General features: G+C 58.8%; 2 protein-coding genes across 4 annotated transcripts in view; both read right to left on the bottom strand.

Moving 5' to 3' along the window:
• Window positions 1-596: 596 nt before the first annotated feature.
• Window positions 597-5405, bottom strand: HPS1 (HPS1 biogenesis of lysosomal organelles complex 3 subunit 1). Of its 2 annotated transcripts, none has more exons than XM_030951658.1 (18): window positions 5217-5405; window positions 4990-5127; window positions 4762-4904; window positions 4427-4535; window positions 4066-4226; window positions 3880-3982; window positions 3672-3776; window positions 3512-3581; window positions 3340-3407; window positions 2628-2795; window positions 2377-2553; window positions 2240-2307; window positions 1984-2106; window positions 1817-1882; window positions 1478-1622; window positions 1268-1381; window positions 1057-1139; window positions 597-815 (listed from the first exon to the last, which is right to left on the bottom strand). In XM_030951658.1, exons 1-18 carry the CDS (start codon window positions 5313-5315, stop codon window positions 653-655), a joined length of 2103 nt encoding a protein of 700 aa, XP_030807518.1. In that variant the 5' UTR covers window positions 5316-5405; the 3' UTR covers window positions 597-652. The 2 variants fall into 2 exon arrangements, with proteins under 2 accessions (XP_030807518.1, XP_030807519.1); XM_030951659.1 differs by having other exon boundaries at window positions 3672-3749.
• Window positions 5406-5970: 565 nt separating this feature from the next.
• The window catches only part of HPSE2 (heparanase 2 (inactive)), a 104430-nt gene continuing 93201 nt past the window's right edge, over window positions 5971-17199 (bottom strand). Inside the window, exons 9-12 of one of the 2 annotated variants that reach the window (XM_030951717.1) lie at window positions 16695-16809; window positions 7816-7916; window positions 6713-6859; window positions 5971-6630 (exon numbers count right to left, since the gene is read on the bottom strand). In XM_030951717.1, the coding sequence (XP_030807577.1) occupies window positions 6465-6630; window positions 6713-6859; window positions 7816-7916; window positions 16695-16809 (529 nt within the window). In that variant the 3' untranslated portion in view covers window positions 5971-6464. Of the gene's footprint in view, window positions 6631-6712; window positions 6860-7815; window positions 7962-16694; window positions 16810-17199 lie in introns of both variants that reach the window. The other variant, XM_030951716.1, reaches the window with a different exon arrangement.

Below are 17199 nucleotides of genomic sequence, written 5' to 3'. Positions count from 1 at the left end.
GAGTGGCATGGGAGCAACAAGGGGCAGCGGCTACGTGAGTCCCTTGGGGCTGGCCCCATTCCCAGCTGTACTTGAGGTCTGGAGTGCACTGAGCCCAGACGTGCCTGGGAAACACATAAGCTGCCTCCGGATTTACTCGCTGTTCCCAGCTAAGCTCAGAGCTGTGGCTAACGGGTGCCTGGGTGTGGGGAAGGCAGTGCAGGATGGGCTGCACCGCCCCAGAGCCTGCCAAACCTCTGAGAGCCCTGCACCCCACATTTGGGGGTGAGGGGAAAGGGGGATGCACCCTAGGCCATTGCTCCACTCTGGTTTGGCTACACTATCTTGATCTCTGGCCAAAGCCTGGCAGCAGTGCCAAGCTAACATTATAAATCCTGCTCTGGAAATGCACTTTTCAGCTAGACAGTGATTTACCAGTAACCTCTCTCGGCCCCACTCTCTGTCCATCCCCAGAGGCTGCTGGGTGGCAGTGAAAAGCATGGGGAGCAGGAAAAGGGACAGTGCCAGCCCTGGCCAAGCTGAAGGATGGGAAGCTTGCCTATCCCTGCCTATAGGCACAATCCATGGCACACAGACACTGAGAAAGCAACCCAGGCTCTGGGAGCACCCACACACCCACTTTAATCCCGGCCCCAAGGCAGCTGGAGGCAGCTCAGAGCAGAGGGATGCGGGACGGCTCCCAGAGGCGCCGGGCCAAGTCGTAGGCCTGCTGCACCACCAGCTCGGAGGGGATGATGCCCAGGTGCAAGGTCAGCAGCTCATAGCACTTCACTACCTCTGCCTGGTGGTTCTTGCTGTAATAACGCAGCAACTTCCTGCGGAGGAGAAGACAGGGGCTTGGCAGGCACAGTGCACACAGACAACCCCCCTCCAACCACTTTCCCTCTGTAAAGCACTTTGCAAGGACACAGCAAAACCATGGCACCAGGCTGGGAGATGGGCTGGTGCAACTCCAGTGACACCACAACACTGGCATCCTGGCATCACTCACAAGGACCCGTGTGCCATCACGGCTTTGAACCCTGGTGCCAAACCACTGGGCTGGCAACTGCTCACCTGTAGTAGTCCCCTGCAAGCATCCCAATGGGAGCAGAATCATCAGACAGGACTGGTACCTCCATCACCTCCAGCTTGTAGCCCTGGGGAGAAATGACAGCAGAGGGGAAGAGCTGGGATGGGACCACAGAGGAGTCAGAGCTGGCTAGGCCTACAGCCCTGCTCCCTGCCCCAGAGAAAGAGGGCTCAGCCCCTTCCTGGCCCCACATACCATCTCATTCTCAAACCAGAGGAAGTAGGAGCAGCAGTAGTCGCCATCCTGCAGCATCAGTGTTGTATAGCCCTTCTGCAGGTATCGCCGGGCCAGTGTGATCAGGGACCAGACCTGAGGAACAAGGGGCACCTGCAGCCTGAGCAGAAACCCCTCCAATTTCCACCCTCTCCTGTGGTTCCCATCCCACACCTACCCCATAAGCAGTACCTTTTTCTTGATGAAGGTGGCCAGGGGACCCTTGCCCAGCTCTGAGCTGGACTTCTCTGTCACACTGAGTGAAGGTGCCATCATTTGTCCGGCTGTGCGGTCCACATAGATGAAGTGCACCAGGCCAGGGAAATCCTCCAGGTACGTGGGATTCGTTAAGGGTGTCCAACAACTTTGGTGCCCTTCTAGGACAGACCCTGAGCCTTGGGAAACCACCTTTGCCCACCACATTCCTCCCCTTGATCCCAGTGCCAGGAGACAGGGTCCCACTCCCACGTCTGCTACCCCCTTAGGGACACCCCGTTGGCAGGCTGGCTCCCCAGCTGCAGGGATGGGTATGACACCATGGTGATATTGCGCCTGCTCTTCACCAGCAGGAAGTCCCGCCAGTCCAGCAGCTTCTCCCTGCCGAGAAGAGGCACGGTCAGAGGCCAGGACCCACAAGCCCCAGCTGAGCTGGGTGTGGGGCAGCCCCCTGGCGATGCTGACCATCCCCATGCACCCACCTCATCAGTTTCTGAGCACGGTCCCGCAGCCCTTGGGACAGGCTGTGGCCAGCAGAGGTCAGGAAGAGCTGGCGGTACACGGAGCAGAGCTGCCGCTTCACATTGGCCACTGACTGCAGCAGCCTGAGCCAGGGGACACAGACAGAGCCGAGCTTGGACACTGGGACCCCAGCACTGCAGGGACAGCTGTGCTGGTCCCCAGGCTGGGAAAGGTCCCTGCCTGTCTGGGAGACTTTCCCTGGCTTCCCCTACTCACTCTAGGGAGCTCCCAGGCTCACTCCGTGAAAATATCTTGTTCTTAAAGTCCAACCAGGTGTTCTGCAACTAGAAAGAGACAGGATGGTGTCAGGCTGTGGAGAAAACAGGACAGGGTCCTCATGTCCCCACGCCCACCTGGATGTCCTGTCCACTCAGCTTCTTCACAAATTTGTCCATGCGCTGCCGCAGCTCAGCGAGGAATGGGTAGGAGCGTGCGACTCCCACCTCTGGTCCCTCTTCCAGCTTCTTCTCCAGCACCAAGAAACCATCCAGCAGTTGGTACAAGGTGATGGCCACCTGGGTCATGGGGCCCTGCCAGGGAAAGGAGAGGTGGGTCAGGCAGGACCCAGTCCTACACAGCTTCCCTCACCTCAGAGGCAGCTCACCTTGGTCAGCAGCACAAGGGAGATGCCTGGCCAGAGCGGGAGGCAGTGCATGGTGTGTGGCAGCAAGGGGCAGTAACCTTCCCGCAGGCTGGCATCCAGAAAGATCCTTCTGGGGTTTGAAGCTTCAGGGACCAGAGGCCCCAAGGTCTGCAACAAGTCCTCTGCCATCTGGGAATACAGGGGAGATACTGAGTCCCCTGTGGGGATGAGAGAGCTCCTACCAAGAGTGCTCTGTAGGGATGCAGCACTGCCTTGAAAGCTGCAACCAGGCAAGACAGAACCAAAAGAGCTGGAGGAGCCATGTAGCAAAAGATCAGCAGTGAGGAAAGTGCCCAGGGACCCCAAAGGCGCAGCAGAGGACTGTGGCAAAGACAAAGGTTGCAAATGCCTTAAACCAAGGCCAGTGTTTGCTTGCAGTGTGTGAGGTGTTGCAGCATCCATCAGGGAAGCAGCCCAGAAGGCCCAGTGGCAGTAGAGGGAGACACTGGACTGCTGTGAGGCAGCCCCGCTCCCTCTCTGCTGACAGCTCACTGTAAGCAATGCCTCAGAGAAGGAGATCAGAGCTGTCACAAATATGCACAACATGGGGGACATGGGGTACCCACAGCTGCAGCACAGCAAAAGAGAGTGATGAGGACTGGAATCTGCAAAAGGCACTGGGACAGGCTGGTGAGATGTGGAGCTGGGAGGTGTTGCAGGACTCTGTGCTCACCTGGACGTCTGCAGCATCCACCTCCCCGATGCTCAGCATCTCAGCACCCTCTGACCAGCTCTCGCTGCCTGCAGAGAATGTGGCAGGGCACCCCTCCGGCCCCCACCAGAGCCCTGGGGCCTCTGCAGGGCTGGGGGTGTGGGTCACGGCTGCTGCCCAGCTGGGCACTCACCTGTACTGTGCCCGCCTGGCGAGGGCTCAGGTGTGTAGTACACCTCAGGCACAGAGAGATCATCTGTGTCCTGCCAGCAGAAATGAATGGATCAGCATATAGTGATACAGGCAGCCCTCCCAGCAATCCCACCCTGCAACTCCTGATCTCAAGGACTCACTTGGTCATCTGAGTCCTTCTCTGCAGCTCCATGGGAGCCAGGGCCACTCACAGGGATGCTCTCACTTCTCTTGGGTCCCTGAGGGAGAACATTCCCTGCTGTGGGCTTCCAAAAAGAGAGAAAAAAACCCTAAGCCCCAGCTGTCAAGGCATCACCCCATGATGGGAGCACCCTGACTTGCTGCACCCCCAATCCTGCTCTGAAGCACCTGTGGGCCAAGCTCCTCCTCGGCACTCTGGCTGGGGTACAGGTCCTGAACCAGGAGGATGAGGACGAGCAGGTCGGCAGGGCGGATGGAGCTGGCGTTGCGGCTGCAGGCCAGAGAAGGACAGGGTCAGCTGGCAGGACAAATGGCGGCTGCCCTGGGGAAGGAGGGTGGTGGGGCCGGGCACACCTGGAGTAGAAGGCCAGCAGCTTGGTGTGTACCAGGAGGAAGGCATGGCCCACTTCATCCCCGCCACGCTCGGGGCTGTTGTTGATGTGCTGCACCACTTGTCGCTCCAGGAACTCGATGCACTGCTCACACAGCTGAGGATGGATCAGCCGCTCTACGGCCTGGGGTGCAGGAGGAGGGGAGGCTGCTGAGCTCCCTCAGCCCCAGCCTTGCATTCCTAGGGGCAGGTCTGAGCTTCCATTGCTCCAGGGAGCTGCCCCAAAGTCCCCAGCCTACTGCCTCTTCCCATATCCTGGGACTCCACGCAGCCTCCCACCGCTGGAACACCCGAAAAGCGAGGGACAGCCCAGATCACTGATACCTCCACTGCAAAGCTCTGGTCCTCCTCCCGCAGGTGGCTGTAGGTCTCCAGCAGGCCCCGCAGCAGGCTCCACACGCGCTCCCGCTGCTCCGAATCAGCCGGCCGCAACCTGCAGCGTCACAGAGTGTAAACTCATGGGTGGCTGTCCCCTCCCCGCGTGGGACTGACACACCAAAACCCAGCTGCAGCCCAGCAGGCAGGGGGTCCTTGCTGCAAAGGAGGGGTTCCAGCTGGAGACACCCACTCCCACCCCGCGGTGCTGCATGAAGGCAGCTCAGGGCAGCCCCCCCAGCAACCCGACATGCCACCCTGTGCCGGTGGCTGTGCCTGCTCACTCTTTGCGGATGAGGTGCGAGTCGAGCGTGACGAGGCCGCAGTGAGCCTCCACCAAGCGCCGCAGCACGAAGAGCGTCCGGCGCAGGTCGTCCTCGCTCTGCGTCCCGTCGCCGTTCACTGCGATGTACAGGCAGTCCCCGAACTGCAAACGGCAGCGGGGTCAAGTGGAGGCCGGCCAGCGGTCCCCGGTCCCCGGTGCCGCTCAGGGGTCCCGGTGCCGGTCCTACCATGTGCAGGACGTGGAGGTGCCGCCCGCCCTCGGTGGCGAAGCAGGTATAGGTGTCGGAGAGCTTCTCCAGCAGTGCGGCGCAGGAAATGATCAGGGGGGCGAAGAGGGTGTTGAGGCTGTCCTCCAGCGCCGGGCCCTGCGCCACACTCGCCCGGTCAGCGCCCAGACGCGACCGCGCACCCCGTGCTCCCTTCCCCGCACCCGCGCCGCCCCGTCCCGCCCCACCTGCCCGGCGTGGGACGACCGCAGCCGGCGGAGGAAGGCGGCATCGGCCCAGTAGAAGAGCAGCTCGGCCGCGGTGCTGGCGATCAGGACGCAGCGCATGGCCCGCGGTCGAGGGGGGCACCGGCACCGGGACACCGGCACCGGGACACCGGCACGGGCGGCTCCACCCGCCCCGCGCCGCTTCCTGCTCCGCCGCGCGTGACCGCCGCGCCCACGCGCGCAGCGCCCCCGGCGGCCCGGAGCGGCACCGCACCGTGTGACAGCGGCACCGTGTGACCCCGCACCGCACCGTGTGACAGCGGCACCGCACCTGTGACCCCGGCACCGCACCGTGTGACCGCGGCTCCGCACCATGTGACAGCGGCACCGCACCGTGTGACAGCGGCACCGCACCGTGTGACAGCGGCTCCGCACCATGTGACAGCGGCACCGCACCGTGTGACAGCGGCTCCGCTCCCGCCCGCCCGGCCCAGCCCGGTCCGCGGCGGACAGAAGACGCCGGCGCGGTTGAGAGCCCAACTTTATTACACCTCCGGTGGCGCCTGGGCGCGTCGCAGCTGCTCCTGCCCACGACACCGCCACTCTCCCGGGCAGGACACGCTCTCAGCCCGCCGCTCCGCCCCTCTCCGCTCCGGGATGTATAATTTAATTATCAACATTTCCCGCCGTGGAGCCCGAGCTCGCCCGCCCGGGGCGGCCGCCGGCGCTCCCTCCCCCGCCCCGCCCCGCCCCGCCCGGTGCATCCCGCGGCGGGCCAGGCCGGCTGGCAGCATCCCGGCGGCAGCAGAGGGAGCTGCTTCCATGCTCTTGCTGCACCGGAGCACTGCCCGCCTCCGGGGAGGGGGTCCGGCTGCTGGAGGGGTCGTCCCGAGGGGCAGCGGGACCAGGGGGTCGGGGAGGATGTTCGTCCCGGGATATACCGGGGCTCAGCAGCCCAACCCTCCCTGCAGCCAGTGGGCACCATGGCCCGGGTGCTTCTCGCAGCTCACCAGACGGAGGATGGCAGGCCCTGCAAATTGGCTGTCGCACTGCTCTGGCGGGATGGTGGCCAGGGCAGGTGGAGTTCTGCGGTCACAGGGCAGGATGGTCCCGAGGGGGAAGACATCCTGGGGGTGAGGATGAGGGCACGGCGTGGAGCTGCCCAGCACGGCCCCACGGCGAGGCTGCGTGGGCTGCCGAGGAGGCAGCGTAACCTGGGCAGTGCACAGGGGCAGGAGCGGGGCTGGCGAGTCCCTGCTGGGCCGCAGGCTATCGGTACCGACAGGCCAGCGCGTTCACATTCTTCACCACGTAGAAGCTCATAGTCAGCGGGGGGATGACCAGGGTGCGGCCGGCCCGCAGCGGGCGAGGCTTCAGCTCGGGGAGAGTCCCGTCATCCACCATGGCCAGCGGCTGCCCGTTGAGCTGGACCGACCTGTGGGACCAGGAGGGCGTCAGCGCAGTGGCACTGAGGGTGGGACAGCGGTGTCAGTCCCAGCCACCAGCATCAAACTTACTTGGAGTGGAGCCCGTCCTTGCCATAGGGCTGCAGCAGGTACTGGTGGACAATCTTATCCCGCAGCGTCCCTGCCAGCTTGATTTTCTTCCGGGAGCGGTGCAAGTTGATGATGTAAAGGGTGATGGATCCCCGGACATAGTTGTGACTGCAAAGGGGAGAGTGGGAGATGAGGGCTGCGCTGCCATGTCCTCAGGGAGCATCACCTCCAGGAAGGGGCTTGGGGGTCTCTCTAAGAACTGGCCTCGTGCAGGCATCCAGATTCACATCATATCCTGCTGCCCCTTCACGGGGAGATGTCACCTTCCCATCATGAAGCCTGGTTCTGAGGCGACACCTTTCAACTCCCCCTCTTCAGCCAGCAGTGCCACGGCACAAGAGGACGCTGCTTCGACGTCCAGAGGGGGGGGGCCAAGGACAGAGTGTCAGTCCCAGGATGGCCCCTGCCCCCCCATCCCCCCAAACCTTGCAAGGAGGAGGCTGAGAACGGAGAGGGAGCTCTGTGCGTCTGCCCCAGCCACCCCAGGCACCTGACTGACAGGTCCAGACACTGATCCTCTGTCCCTGCCTAATCGGGCAGCCCCAAACAAAGGCTATAAAGCACTTTGCACCTGTCAGTTACTAGACAAGGTTTCCTACCGAGCTGGAGGCATGTTGAAAGCATCTGGACTGTGTAAAGAAACAGTCTCTCCTCCTCCACAATAGCAACTTGTGTCCGCGGAGGAGGTGGCCGCCCCCCCGGCTCGCTGAGGTGCTTTCAGAGACCTTATCAGAGAAACAATAACCAGGCCAGGCTCCCCGTCAGCCCGGCCTGGCGGGTAACCCGACCGAGCGAGCGGGGCCCCTCGTGTGAAATCCACTCCCTTGATCTCCGCTGCCCGGCCCCACCGGCCCCGTTCCCAGGCGCGGGCTCGCCGCGACTTTCATCGGAGGCATCGCCATTCCCGCACTCCCCTTCCCTGTGACAGCGGCCAGAGTGCGGAGCAGGACCCGAGCGAGCATCCTGAGAAGGCGACCTGCATCAGCGCATCCTTGCTGGCCCCCACCTCCAGTGGGTACCGCTGACCCCACCCTGTAACCCTCAGCCTTGCTCGCTCCGCTCACTTGTGGTAGCTGGTGCAGTGCGCGTAGATCCGGAGCTTGTCGCGGATGACTCTGCCGGGCCGCGGCTTCCTCTGCAGACCGGCCACGTGGATCGCCAGCACCTTGGGACCAATGAGGCGCTTGTAAAGCAGGGACAGCCAGTAGTCCTGGGGGGCAGAGGGGACAGTCAGCAGCACAACAGCCCCCCCTACTCAAAGAGGGCGTGGGCAGGAAAGGCTGGCTCCCCTGCTTGCAGCCTAACAAAATTTTGGCTGTTGGGGTGAAAATGTTGTGTGCCAGGTGTCTGCCTTGGGATGAGCCCTTTGTGTGCAGTCCAAGCCATAACGGCATGGATGTTTCCAGGAAAGAGATTCAGGGAGATTGCCCGTGCTGAGAGACACAGGGACCCTCTAAAGGAGCTCAGATCATGGCTGGGTTGCAGAGCATGGGGAGCAGCATGAGCACCCTCACACATACCCATGGACCAACACACAGCCGTGCTGTGGACCTGCACGCCAGCTCCAGCTGATGCTCACAGGCTGGTGATGTCTCTGGAGCAGGCTCTTCCCCCACTCTCTACACAGAGCTGGAGCACATCAGAACTCTCCCCTGATCTTTGTCTCTATTTGTGGCACACTGGCTTTTGGGACTGCTGAGGGTGCTCAGCTTCCCAGAGGTATTCCTCCCATTTTAAAGCCTCCTGTGGAGCATGGGGAAGCCAAGCTCAAGAGGAAATGCTTAGACCCTACACACATGTATAAGTGATGCAGCCTTAATTACGTCACCACACACTGCTTTTTCCCACAGGGCACGGCCTCGCACGGTGCACAGGATGGGCCCCAGGCCCCGGGAGGGAGCTGAGGCTGTGTGGGCCCCCCTCTCATCCGCTGCAGGAGCTGGGAGGTGTGTGGTAAATGAAGCAGGGTTGTGGGAAGAGAAAGGGCAGGCTCAGGCCCTCGCCTGCTGTTCTGCAGGATGAGGCTCTGGCCCCGCTGCTGCTCCAGGCACGGCAGGTGGTGCTGGGAAGATGGAGCCTCTGGCCCAGCTAAGGGTACACAGCTTTTCTGAGAAAAACCATGCAGGTGCCATGGGATGGGTAAGACAGTCAGCAGTGATTTAGGGTGAGTGTGCAGTATTTCAGCACAGTCAGTGCCTCCAGGGCAGTGCAGAAACCACTGTGTCCCTCCAACATCTGCAGGAGGTGAGGGGAGAGCAGTGCTTTTACCTCGCCTTGCTGGCAAAGCTAGCTCCAAAGTCTTGGTTTCAAGAAGGATGTGAAAATATGAAAGAGAGTTCAAAGGAGGGCCAGAAAAATGACCCAGGGTTGAAAAAGGAGTCGTCAGCACGGGCCTCAAGGCACTTGAGCTCTTCAGCTCACTGCAGGGAAGCACTGAGGACAGCTGCAGCTTTTCGCATCATCGCAAATCCGCTTGTGTGAGGGGCCCAAATCATGTTATTTGCAATAAATTACCAGGGCCTGGTGACACCAAGCACTTGGATGATGAATTACCCACACACACCTAGCATGACTGAAACAAACCTGCTGAGGGCAGACGCTTTCCCTAGCTGGGCTGGTGCTCCAGGGCTGCTCCTTCCACTGGCATGAGTGAACCCCAGCCAAAACCATGCCAGGGCTGCTGGGTTTCCCAGAGCTACCATCTCCTGTTCAAATGGGACCAGCTTGGGAAATAGTTGCTTGTGGAACGCAGCTGCAACCCGGGTGGCTTTTCCACTGATCTCTTCCTCAGCCCTGACAGCAGCTGGCACCCGCTGCCATGTGGCACACCCTGTGCAAGCAAGTTCCCCAGGCTGGCAGTGCCCACATACCCCTTGCAAAGCCGTGAAGTGTAGTGCTGGACATCCTGACAGCGGCAGCCTCAGCCAGGCCCAGGGAGACAGGTTGCTCCAAGCAGTGCAACTGCAGAAAGGATTTGTCTTTTGGAGTCGCAGAAGACTCTTGTTGTGAGGGCTGAGCAATACAGCTGTAGCAGTAGAGGAGGGATAGCAGGGAGGAATCTGGTTTGTTATTAGTCCCATGAGAATCAAGGGATCTGTCTTGGTTTAAATGCTTTGCAGAGCCATCAAGCAGTACTGCAGGTGAGGAGCACCTGAAGGCAGAGCCTTCCTGTGCCTCAGGAGCTCTCCTGTCTGGGACCCCTGATTTGTGGGCAGGAGGGGAGCTTGTGTTGAGTGAGCTGATGTGCACAGCTCAGGGAGCCTCACCTTCTGAGCCCCATGGGGCCAGTGAAGACATACAAGCTTTCCACTAGAGAGGGAAAGCCCAGAGGGTCCTACTTGATCTCTTGGCACAGTTTACTTCATTGCAGAAGTTTTAAAGACTTCAGCTTTTGGAAACAAGGTTGATTAGGCAGGCCCTGAGGCAGAGCTGTTAGCCAGACCCTCCTATCTTCAGAGCCATCAGGAGAAGGGCAGGAGTTATCTCCCCGCTCTCTCCTAGAGACAGCAAAACAGCTCTGCTGCCCACCTGAATTTGTTCAGCTCTGTGCTCTCCACGTGTGAGATGTTCCAATAACCAGAAAACCAGAGTAAAAGAGCCATAGCCCTTCAGTCCCCTGGGAACTGTAACCAGCAAAGGCAGCTGAATTTCAAATGAGTAGGCTGTGAGCCCGTGGTGCACAACCTCCTCTGGCTGGGGCTGCCAGGGCATGGCTTTATGTTCCCAAGTCACCAGCAGCATCAGCTGGCTGTTTTCTCTGTTTCAGCAGCCTGTTACAGAGAGCTCCAGTCCTGCACCTTCATCTGCATTTTTCCACAGTCCAAGCAACCTGTGTGGAGATAAGGGCTGGCTGGTCTGAACACCCCAGGACAGAGGGCTTTGCTCTTTCATCCCTTTGTTGAGCCTGATGGCTTCTTTTTGACAAAAGCATCCTACAGAAAAGTAGTGATTGTGGTTGTGAAGATCTGGAGGGATGGAGAAGCTGCCACTTTCCAGGGAGCCTGTTCCAGCAGTTACATATCCACACTGTTAACAGTCCCACTCCTTATTTTTGTCTTGAATTTGTCTGGCTTCAGCTTCCAACCAGTGGTTCTTGTTCTTGCTTTTTCCACTAGATTAAAGAGATTCTCAGCATCCAAAGCTTTCTCCCCACGGAGGTCCTTACATCCTGTTCAAGCCATAGCTGCTTGTTCCTCCAGCAAGGCTGGATAATGCTGCTTTTAACATTATCCCTGAGTTTTATGTGCTTCTTAAGTGGGAGTTTAAGGTTTTCTCAGCCAAACCCTTTGCAAGGTCCTGTGACAAGCAGAGTGGGGCAGGGCCTCATCCCGAAGGGAACAACATTTTCTGAAGTCAAAATCATCAGCTTTAGACATTAGTGCTGCCTTCATGAGCTCTCATGCCCCCACCCTCAGGGACATGATCTGTTTGCTGTTTCGTGTGCGCCCCCTCCTTGTGTGGAGGTTGTGGAGAACTGAGCAGTCCCTATAACATTTGCTGCTGTACTAGGGAGTCTGTGAGTGAGCACCACAGGGGACACTCCAGAGACAGTCTGTGAATGGGGACAAGGCTCCTTCTAGCCCCAAACAAGGGGGCTTCAAGTGGACTGACCTGCCAGAGGCACCAGCAGGGGAGGAGGAGGCGGCACACAGAAATGCTGCAGCCAAGGGGCCCCTTGCCTCTTCCCTCTGCTCTGCCCCTGCTGAGCAGGACAGAGCTTTGCTTTGATCCAGACACCACTGCCCATGAAAGGTCAGCTGATCTGACCAATCCCTCTTTTGCTGAGGCCACATCCCAGCAGTGCCCCACCACCAGTCCTCTGAAGCTGCTGACATCTCTGCCTGGGCATCTGTTGCTTTCCCTATGCTGATCCTCTTCCTTCCTGCTCTAACGGCTGCAAACACTTCATCTCACACCACTCTTTCCTGCATTGCCTTATGCCTTTATATCTTCCTGCAGCTTTCTCCTCAAGCAAGTGGTCTGCAGCAAAATTCCTACAGTGGGAGTGGCAGCCACAGGAATTGCTGCCAGGCATCAGTGGCACTGAGGGGACAGCCTGCCCAGGACACAGGAGAGTGCTGGGTAGGACGTGACCCCTGCCTACTGCCCAGCACAGCCTGCCTCCAGCCAGTGGCCTCCCCACCTTCTTGGGATCTGAGCAGATGGAGGAACAGCCAAATCTCTCTTTTGTCATCACCTCTCCCTAACAGGGTCCAGGCGAAGGGAAGGGAGCGGAGTTGCCAGATCAGAGGGCTTGGAAACCAAATGCAATTCTTCTGTTTCCTGTTCTTCCAGAGCACCAATCACTCTGGGAATGGTCTTTCTGTCCCACCTCATCCACAGCCCTGGGCTGGCTCTGTGACCAAGCTGGGCAGGTTTAGCACTGGCATGGTGCCTCTGGAGATGTGAGCCATGGCTGTGTTCATCCTTGCAAGACCAAGCTGCTGCTGCCAGTCCCAGATGGATTTTGTTTCTGCCCCAGACTCCAGTGCAGGAGGAACAGTCCAGCTCCAGCTCTGCACATGTCTTGCAGCTCCAGTGGGTGGGTGCCAGAGCTGCTAGCAAAGCTTTGATCCATTTGAGGGTCCATGCATATGCACTTCAGAGACCTTTTTTCTGGTGCACCAAGAGGGAAAGGCCCCTTAACCCAGTGCGATGGCAAGCAGAGTTTAGCTGCTCTAAATCTGTCTCATTCATGGATACCACAATCACAGAGCTAACCTGGAACTCCTGGAAGGAGAGAGGGTGCAGAAAGCAGACAATGCCTCAATCCCTGAGACATGATGGAAAGGACAGGGCAGTGGAGTAGATGCTCTGCTCAAACCTGCTCCAGGCAGTTGTGCCAAGGCTTGCTGGAAGACTTCCACAGGGCACCATTTCCACTCTGCCCTTCAGCAGACCATGCTTTAGTTTGACATCTCATGGGAGAGCTTTTCCCCAGTGCACACCTGAACTGCCCAGGACTTCATCCCTCCCATCTGTGGCCAGAGCAAACATCCTCTAACAACAGTTCCTGCCAATCCTTGCCTCTCCCATCCCTTCCCTGTCTGCAGGCATCACTCCCACCAGAGTCAGTGCTCTAGCGTGCAGGGCAGACGGGGGTGCCAGACGCCCGCGCACAGATTTACAGTCCTCGGGAACAGCTTCCATGTGTGTGTGCAAGCTCCACTGAACCTGCTCCCTCTCCCCACCCTTTGTCACTCCCAGACTTGGGACCTGCCTCTGCCTGCATGGCACATGGCACGCTGCAGTCCGACCTGGGCACCCTCCCCCAGACAGTGACCCGGAGCCGAGGGTCCCCGCGGGGAGCAGCGGCCGCGCTCCTGCCCCGGTGCTCGGCTCCGCGTGTGACACTGGTGGATGTGCAGAGCGGCGGGTGCAGCAGCGGGGCTGAACCCCGCTGGTCCCGGGGTGGGCATGGGCACAGGTGGGCGAGGACCCGGCCCCCGCAGCCCTGGCCAGGGAGAGGGACCGACCAGGGGCCGGCCGGGACCTTCCGCTGCAATTAGCGGCGCCTCCTGCCAAGGCAGCTCCGCTAATGAGCGCACCGGGGAGCGAGTACGTGCGGCAGGCGGAGCACGGCCGGGGACCCGCTCCCGCTCCTGGCACCTCACCGAGGGCCCCTTGCCTCCTTGGGCCCGGAAACTGGGGGGCCCAACGCATCTCCTAATGCGGAGGTGCTCGGGACAGGTCAGACAGACCTAATATGAGCCCAGGGTCCTCCCTCCTCCAGGACAGACAGTCATGTCCTTTCCCACTGAGTTCTCCTCAGTGCCTTTGGGCAAAGCCAAGGAGGTGAAAAATCACCCGCAGCATCCAAGCATCTGATCACAGCACCATTGGGCACAGACCTTCGCACTGCTGTGATGCTTTCTCAAGGACACCATCAATTCACAGGCAATATCATATTGTCTTCTACCACCACAGCTGAGCAGGCAGCCCCTGCTGTCCATTCACCCTTGATCCCTTCAGGACTTTCTCATCCTGCATATGAATCTTATATGCAGAAAAGAACTTTAAGTGTCTACTGAACTCAGTAGACTGAGTCTCCCTGCCCAGAGTCATTAGAGAAAGGTCCATGAGGAGCCACAGGAAATGGAAGTCTGGTTTCCAGCTTTGGCTTTTCCATGGGGTTTGTGTTCCTCAAGCCCTGCCTAGAAATATGCCCAAGTTTTTTCTCTGCATAGATATAACCTTACAGCATTGTACATTAAAGGAGCAGAAATCAATACCAAGGATGGATAAAAAAGAGGTGAGTACCACGTGGAAGAGCACTGAAAAACGTCTTTAACATTCTGTAAGAATCTGAAGAGAAATCTCATGTCTGCCTGGGGTGAAATAAATGTATTGCTTCCCTCTGGACTGTTTCAGAGAGATATTAAGGAAAGAGAGATAGAGTATGTACGTTGCATGCCTGAAATGATCCTAGAGGTACTGTATGCTGGATCAGCATTTCAAAGGCACTGCCCTGTGACGAGCAAATATTAGTGCTGCTCCTGCCCTCCTTCCCTGCACTCCTTACTCCCACACATTTACAGGTTTAAGTGCAGGCAGGCAGACTGATGTACCTGCACAAGGCTCTATTTGAAGGGTTTCTCTGACTATTATACAGCTGACTGCTCCAATCACTCAGCAAGAAAAAGCACTCCAACCATACATGAAAATGTTATCTCAAAAATAACAAGGCAGTAAAACACTTGAGCTCAGAGGGAGAGTGGACAGGCAATTCTGGCAACCAGAATGGGCACTCAAGCTGCCCTTCCATGGGTGAAGGACCTGGAGGGACACACAAGGACCACGTCTCTTGCAAGATGTCCCAAAAGGCACAAGATGCTGCTTAGCCCATGAGTCAGCTGAGTACGGGAAGCCCAGCAGAGATGTGAGCATCTTCCTAATTTCACTGCAAAGCTTCGGTGCCTGTTGCCACCTGAGGCCATCCTCTTATTGGACAAGCAGGCATCCGCAGGGGCAGGGAGGAGAAGGAGGTGCCAAGGCTGCTCTGGGGAGCCCGGGCCTGGCTCCCAGCTCCCTGAGGAGCTGCCAGCCGGAGCTGTGATTGATGCCGTGGCGGTGCAGCGCTTCTCTCAGCAGGCAGCTGAGAGCTGCCTCACGCCCAGCCGGCGTGCGGAAACCTCTTTGTCATGGCAGCTAATGAGCAGATTGTATTTCACAGCGCCGGCCCCGCACAGGTATAGCCAGCGGCTTTTTTCTCCTGACAGCTCCCACGGGAAAAGAGCAGCCGCCGTCCCGCCGAGCGGGTCACCGCCCGGTCTTGCCGGGCTTTACGGTGTTCGCAGCTTTCTCAAACCCTTTGTGGGTTTTCACCTGCCCGTGGCTCTTTTATAGCACAGGAGTGGAAGGAAAGGGGTTGTGGAAGCACCTGCCAGAGTTCGTGCAGGAGCACAGTGGTGGGATGTGGGATCGGCGCTGAAGAACACGGGAGAGTGAGGAAACAATCATAACAGCAATTGGCACCTCCCTTATTGGGAGACTTATCTTTAAAACAACAGCAAAATCCAAGTTAAAGACTTCCATTGTGTTTAACAGTCTGAGGTTTATTCCTCTAACTCCTTTCCTGGCTTTAATCCCGTTCTGAACTGCTGGAGAATCTCCTTCCCCAGCCGCTCTGGGGCTGCTGCCCCCCTGCGCCAGCAGAGCTGGCCATGGGCACCCTCTGACCCCCTGTGCCAGGAGAGCTGGCCATGGGCACCCTCTGACCCCCTGTGCCAGGAGAGCTGGCCATGGGCACCCTCTGATCCTGCTATGCCAGCAGAGCTGGCCATGGGCACCCTCTGACCCCCTGTGCCAGCAGAGCTGGCCATACCCTCGTGCACCCAGCAGGCAGGAGCTGGCCTGCACCCATCCAGCCAGGAGCAATCTGGGGCCCTGAAGCCCTGGGGAAGGGGGTGATGTGGCTTGGTCAGGGAAATTGGCTCTTCAGGAGAAATCCATAGAGCTGTGAGCTCAGGTTCATCTCAAACAAAACTCAAAGCCCCCAGGCTGGGCCCCCAGAGCTGGCAGGTATGCTTGCTGGAAGGCTGCATGTGGGAACACACCAAGGTGCCCCAGGAGATACCCAGAGCAGCACAGGCAGGAGGCCATGCTCTCCTGCTCACTGGTTTGCTCTCTGGAGCCAGCCTGGTGCTCAGGGATGCTGTTTTCATTGCCTGAGCAGGCAGAGCTGCCTGAGATGCAGCTCCCTCAGACTTTGCTCCGCTGCAGCCACCCCTGAGAGCCCAGCACAGCACCAAGGGCAGGATCACAGTGTCAGAGTTTTGTGCACATCTCCAACAGGGAACCCCAGCCTGCTGGCAGTGTCTGCTGGGTCATGGACCAACAAATCCCTTCTAGGAGAGATGCAGAGCACCCAGCTGCTCTGCCAGGCTCTCTGCTTGTCAAGGCAGTATATTTACTAACCCCCAGAGGAAAAGGAAACCTGCTACTTTTAACAGGATTTTTCATATGGTTTCCTTATCAGCACCATGTGTTCTGGGAGTTCCCCTCTGCCCAGGTGTTTCTGAGGAGTGAGGGATGTTGTGGGGCACTGATGAGATCACTGCTCACTGTGAAGCTTTCACTTTGGTTTCTAGAAATCTGAAATCAGGTGCTGAAGCTCCAGCCTGGCTTCCCTTGGGCCAGCACCCCATCCACCCCTCCAACTCTCCAGCCTGCCCTGGTGCCCCGGTGCCCCTCAGTGGTACCAGCCTCTCTCCTGTGGCACAGCCCTGGGGCATCAGATGAGATTTCAGCTACAGAGGTATCGCTCTCCCATCTGCCTCCAACATGTTGCACTTGATACGAACCAACATCTCCTGTTAACACTGTCAGGAACAGATCTGGAAAATTCATTTCCCAGCAGAGTTCAGAGAGGCCACAAGGAGAGAATCCCCCCAGATGTGCAGGGAGAAGCCAGCAGCAGCATGACACCCCTGGGCAGACCTACCGGCAAGGGGTTGAAGTTCTGGTCCACCAGGTGGTTGTGGCCGTGGTCGAGGAAGGAATGGCGCACCACCACGTCGATGCCCTGGCTGGCCAGCAGGCCCAGAGTGTTCAGCCACCTGGGGACAGAGGGAACAGAGCCAGGGCACCATGGAGGGGCAGGGGGCACCACGGGGGGAACACTGGGGGGGACTGCCTGGTCCCGGTGGCACAGCTGCTCTCATGCATACAACCTGATCCCTGCTCCAGCACCTGAGCTGAAGCCTCCTGATGGTTTTATGAACTGGCTCCCACTATCCCTGTCCCAACAAGTCTGCATGTTTCTTCTCCTGCCCCAGCTGTGCACAGCTTGCACATCCCAAACCTGTGCCTGAGCCCCTGTGTGCACCCCAATATCTCAGCCCTCTGCCCAGAGGTGCTCCCCCAGCCTGCCAGCACTCTGCACCCTCTGTCTGAGCAGGGCAGGCCAGACCTTTGCACTGGCCTGTCTTCTCACACTCCCTGGGCAA

The sequence above is a fragment of the Camarhynchus parvulus genome, chromosome 6, assembly GCF_901933205.1.
Source record: "Camarhynchus parvulus chromosome 6, STF_HiC, whole genome shotgun sequence".
Classification (NCBI taxonomy): domain Eukaryota; kingdom Metazoa; phylum Chordata; class Aves; order Passeriformes; family Thraupidae; genus Camarhynchus; species Camarhynchus parvulus.
This window is presented reverse-complemented; position numbering and strand designations above follow the sequence as displayed.

Coding starts and splice junctions, on each gene's coding strand:
- HPS1 (XM_030951658.1), bottom strand. CDS start 5,315: ATGCGCTGCGTCCTGATCGCCAGCACCGCGGCCGAGCTGCTCTTCTAC. Junction 4,227..4,426: donor ACCAGAGCTTTGCAGTGGAG/GTATCAGTGATC, acceptor CCTGCACCCCAG/GCCGTAGAGCGGCTGATCCA. Junction 2,308..2,376: donor TGAGTGGACAGGACATCCAG/GTGGGCGTGGGG, acceptor GTCTCTTTCTAG/TTGCAGAACACCTGGTTGGA.